General features: G+C 45.0%; 1 protein-coding gene across 1 annotated transcript; it reads right to left on the bottom strand.

The window, feature by feature from the left end:
* Positions 1-973: 973 nt before the first annotated feature.
* LOC124035311 (stromal cell-derived factor 2-like) lies at positions 974-3,535 on the bottom strand. The gene is made up of 3 exons (XM_046348775.1): positions 3,285-3,535; positions 1,859-2,055; positions 974-1,656 (listed from the first exon to the last, which is right to left on the bottom strand). Exons 1-3 carry the CDS (start codon positions 3,529-3,531, stop codon positions 1,372-1,374), a joined length of 729 nt encoding a protein of 242 aa, XP_046204731.1. The 5' UTR covers positions 3,532-3,535; the 3' UTR covers positions 974-1,371.
* Positions 3,536-5,142: the final 1,607 nt, after the last annotated feature.

Raw genomic sequence — 5,142 nt, 5'->3', positions numbered from 1 at the left:
TGGCCTTGATTTTGGTATAAGATGTTTGTGGACAGCTGCTTGACTTACTTTTGCTCATGTGTGTGTATATGCTTCAGCAAGATTGGCTTCTTAGTGTTCAAAGCAATGGTTATCAACTGTACCGCAGAAATGGAATGTAAATCACAGAGAAAAGATGTCGTTGGCAGCTGCAGAGAAGTATTTGGGTATACGAGACTTGACTTCAGAAGAGTTACAGGGTGTGTGGTGCCCTATCCTCCCAGGGCATTGGCATGGTGCAGGAACAGATAGGGTCAAAGTAATGGAATGGGGTAGTGTTTTTTAAATTGTAGGGTTAGTTAGGTGTTTTTTAATTGTATTTCTTTATAGCCTCTGCCCTGTTATTAAACATGATAAATAACCTGAATAGAGTATATGTCTTGTCTGTCTGCATCATTTCTAGAGTCCTAATGTAACCTCCAACTGATTCTCATTCATCTAATGCTCCTAATGTGAGCCAGTAATCATCCCCATTGATCCTGGTTGGGTAATGAGAATGTGTCAGTGTCCTCCTGCAACGTGTCTGAAATGGCCCCCTATTCCCTATTTAGTGCCCTACTTTTGATCAGAGGCTTGTGGGTAAACACAGTGTACAAAGCATTAGGAACACCTGCTCTTTCCATGACAGACTGACCAGGTGAAAGATATGATCCCTTATTGATGTCACCTGTTAAATCCACTTTATTTAACTAGGCAAGTCAGTTAAGAACAAATTCTTATTTACAATGACGGGCCTACCCCGGGTCAAAGCCTAACAACGCTGAGCCAATGGTGCGCCTCCCTATGAAAATCTCCAATCACGGCCGGATGTGATACAGCCTGGAATCTAAACCAGGGTCTGTAGTGACGACTCGAGCACTACGATACAGTGCCTTAGACCGCGGCACCAATCAGTGTAGATGAAGGGGAGGAGACAGATTTTTAAAAAAATGATTTTTAAGCCATGAGACATGGATTGTGTATCTGTGTGTACAAGTCTTTTTTATTTATTTACAATAACAGCCATACATAAACAAAGTAAACACATTTCAACAAACATCAATGACATCACACCTGCTGCGACCCACATGTTTTCATCGCAGCCATAGACATGTACATCTCACAACCACACCCCCTAAGTGTGCCATTCAGAGGGTGAACGGACAAGACAAAATATTTCAGTGGCTTTGAACAGGGTATGATAGTAGGTGGGGTTGCAAGTCAATATTAGGAAGTTATTAATAATGTTTTGTACACTCAGTGTATATTTTGGAATAGGGAATAGGGTTAATTTCAGATGTAACCTAGGTGTGATATTGTGTGATGTCTGATGATGTCATCAGAGCTCGCCGTGGTGCAGTGTTGATGACGTCATCAGAACTCTTCGTGATTGTGTCTCAGCGGCTCCTGGCTGGGCTGAATAAAGACACCCTCCATAGCCTTCCAGTAGTTGTTCTGGTTGGCAGTGCCCATGCCGTGCACCTCCCTCTGCCCGCGGATGGGGTTGCCGTACTGCTCACCCGTCACGGTCAGGAAGGCGGCGGTGCCGACGTGTTTGAAGCGCACCGCCTCGTCCCGCTCCCAGATGGAGCCGTCACACTGCACCTTCCACACGTCCAGGTCATCCCCCTCGCCGTTCTCGCCGAACGCACTCACCTCCTAAAAGGTTGACGGACAGCATTGAGGGTTAGTGGCGTGTCTGTGTGTTTATGCCTACGTGGTCTCTTACGTGTGTGTGTGAGACCTGGTTACAGGACGGTGACTAGCTAAAATAGCGTGTGTGTTGTATTACCTGACTATTGACAGCAGCCACCTAGGTGTGTGTGTGTGTGTGTGTGTGTGTGTGCACTTCCGCTCTTACCTGGTTGTTGGACAGCGGCGAGCTGAAGTGGTGTGTGTGGAGGTTACGTCCCGTGGTCATGTGCGTGATGCGGATGGCCTGCCCACACTGGATGGGCACGCCGCGTTGGCAGGTCCCGTTGGGCTTCCCCCGAATCCTCCAGTAACTGTTGGCGTCATCTGCACTCTCCACACCCGTCACAGACTGCTGCCCACTTCCTACAGTTTAACAAGGAGTCAACAGCTTTACCTCAACCGCCATCTGGTCTTCATTCCCCTCTTCCTAGCCAGAGAGGTGGTGGGTAATCATTTGTGGAACATTCCAACAGAAATCTGTTACAAAAACTTTGTAAAGTACAAGGTTGCCAACAAAACAACAGCATACAAAAGTAGCACGACCAATTCACCTAGCTGACGAAAAGGCATCAACTCACCGCGTAGCTTACTCATAATGTTTGTCTATAGGCTACCAGAGTTAGGACATTTTTCAGAATAAACGTTGGGAGTGAAAAACGTAATGAAATAGCCCATGCCCTTCCCAGTATCTTATTCTGCCGCTATACAAGTTCCACAAATTATACCCCCCCCCCAGAGAGGTATCAGTTCATATAGAAGACTACAGGGTAGTGGTGTGTCTTGTATAGTATAAAGCTTCCATCTAGCCTACCTGTCCAGGGAACAGTCAAGTAGAGCTTCAAAGCCTTAAATGTGTCGCCTCAAGAACACAAAAGCAGCACTTGGTTTGAATAATTGAAGTCAGTTTTAATTCCACTCAATGACACGAAATGGCTGGCTACACCTGTAATAGTGTACAGTGTTACAGTTAAATCCCTCCTCCTTTGGGTTCTGTTGTGTATTAGACTACAGTACACCCGTGTCCGGTGCAACTGACACCTCTCTGGGGATGGCAAGATTTGCATGAACAGCGAAGCTTACATTTAGCTGTAAACTACACTAGGCTCGACCTCCTACTACCATCTATGTCTCGATCAGTGATTAAAAAAAGAAAGAAGAAATGTATCCAATAGCCACACTTGAACATAAGCACCTGCTTAATTGTGTTGCTATAAAAATATTATACGTTGGATTGATAGGATCCATTGTAGCAACAGTGTTCCCACTCGATTGTGTTCCACTTGATTGAGACACCGTAGCGAGCTCGATTCTCGACTAATCTAGGTCGACTGCACATAAATAGCAGTCATAGAGACTAACAGAGAGTGTATGGTTATTATATAATCATTTAAACGCTTTATACATTCGGCTTAAATCTCTCCTTTTGACCCGTAGTTATGATATGTGGACCAACCAGTTTATTGCTTGCTATAGGTTGGGCTTGATGTAGGTGTTCATTGACTGAAACACACCAATATCCTGATTTAACGACATTGATTCTTGGTCAATCGCCTAACTGAACTTTGGGATGAAGGTTTATGATGATGGCTTACCCGAGCCGTATTTGACATCATGGGAGTGCAGCCGAACGTTGTGTCTCGTGTTCAGCAATTTCACAAGTGAACCGCAGGTGACATAGTTGAACTCGGACTCCCGTCCCTGGCATTTGGACCACAAAAGAACGACCAACAACGATTTGATGAAGCCGCGGAGAGCGTGAATTAATCCCATGTTTGTGTCTATGCGGACATAACCGAGAGCGAGAGGATGTGAAGCTAGAGGACAGGCACTTTCAAACATTAATGCTGATGTAAACCAATCAGAGCTTGACAAGTCCTTGAACACGGAAGTAAAGGATAACACACGCTGTTCTGTGATTGGTTGAAGTACTTGTGACGTCACGTATATTGATAATACGTTTGGAAGGCGGAAATGAAAAGATTGTTAGAAAACTACTGAGGATACAACACAATATTGCCTTTTGTCAGAGAAAAACAACACACGATTGTCATGTTGTTAAAGACTCTAGCGCTCAAGCCATAGATGGTTCTCTCTGCTACCGAACGGCAAGCGGTACCGGTGCACCAGGTTTGGAACCAACAGGACCCTCAACAGCTTCTTACCCCCAAGCCATGGGACTGCTAAACAAGGCTGCTTTCACTGACTCTGTGCACCCACACTAGACTGCTACCTATATGTACTGTACATAGTTACCTCAATTACCTCGTACCCCTGCACATTAACTTGGTACTGGTACTCCCTGTATATAGCCATGTTATTACCTCGTACCCCTGCACATTAACTAGGTACTGGTACTCCCTGTATATAGCCATGTTATTACCTCGTACCCCTGCACATTAACTAGGTACTGGTACTCCCTGTATATAGCCATGTTATTACCTCGTACCCCTGCACATTAACTAGGTACTGGTACTCCCTGTATATAGCCATGTTATTATCTCGTACCCCTGCGCATCGACTCGGTACTGGTACTCTCTGTATATAGCCATGTTATTACCTCGTACCCCTGCACATTAACTAGGTACTGGTACTCCCTGTATATAGCCATGTTATTATCTCGTACCCCTGCACATTAACTAGGTACTGGTACTCCCTGTATATAGCCATGTTATTACCTCGTACCCCTGCACATTAACTAGGTACTGGTACTCCCTGTATATAGCCATGTTATTACCTCGTACCCCTGCACATTAACTAGGTACTGGTACTCCCTGTATATAGCCATGTTATTACCTCGTACCCCTGCACATTAACTAGGTACTGGTACTCTCTGTATATAGCCATGTTATTACCTCGTACCCCTGCACATTAACTAGGTACTGGTACTCTCTGTATATAGCCATGTTATTACCTCGTACCCCTGCACATTAACTAGGTACTGGTACTCCCTGTATATAGCCATGTTATTACCTCGTACCCCTGCACATTAACTAGGTACTGGTACTCCCTGTATATAGCCATGTTATTACCTCGTACCCCTGCACATTAACTAGGTACTGGTACTCCCTGTATATAGCCATGTTATTACCTCGTACCCCTGCACATTAACTAGGTACTGGTACTCTCTGTATATAGCCATGTTATTATCTCGTACCCCTGCGCATCGACTCGGTACTGGTAGTCCCTGTATATAGCCATGTTATTGTTATTTGTTATTCAGTGTGTGTTTATTCCTCATGTCACTATTTCTATGTTTTTATCTAAGTCTGCCTTGTTGGAAACTGACCCAGAAGTAAGCATTTAGTCTACGTCTGTTGTTTACCAAGTGTAACAGTATAATTTTAAACCGTCCCCTCGCCCATACCCGGGCGCGAACCAGGGACCTTCTGCACACATCAACAACAGTCACCCAAGAAGCGTCGTTACCCATCGCTCCACAAAAGCCGCGGC

This window comes from Oncorhynchus gorbuscha, linkage group LG05 (assembly GCF_021184085.1).
Source record: "Oncorhynchus gorbuscha isolate QuinsamMale2020 ecotype Even-year linkage group LG05, OgorEven_v1.0, whole genome shotgun sequence".
Lineage (NCBI taxonomy): Eukaryota > Metazoa > Chordata > Actinopteri > Salmoniformes > Salmonidae > Oncorhynchus > Oncorhynchus gorbuscha.
The sequence above is the reverse complement of the archived record's forward strand: the minus strand, read 5'-3'. Positions and strand labels throughout refer to the sequence as shown.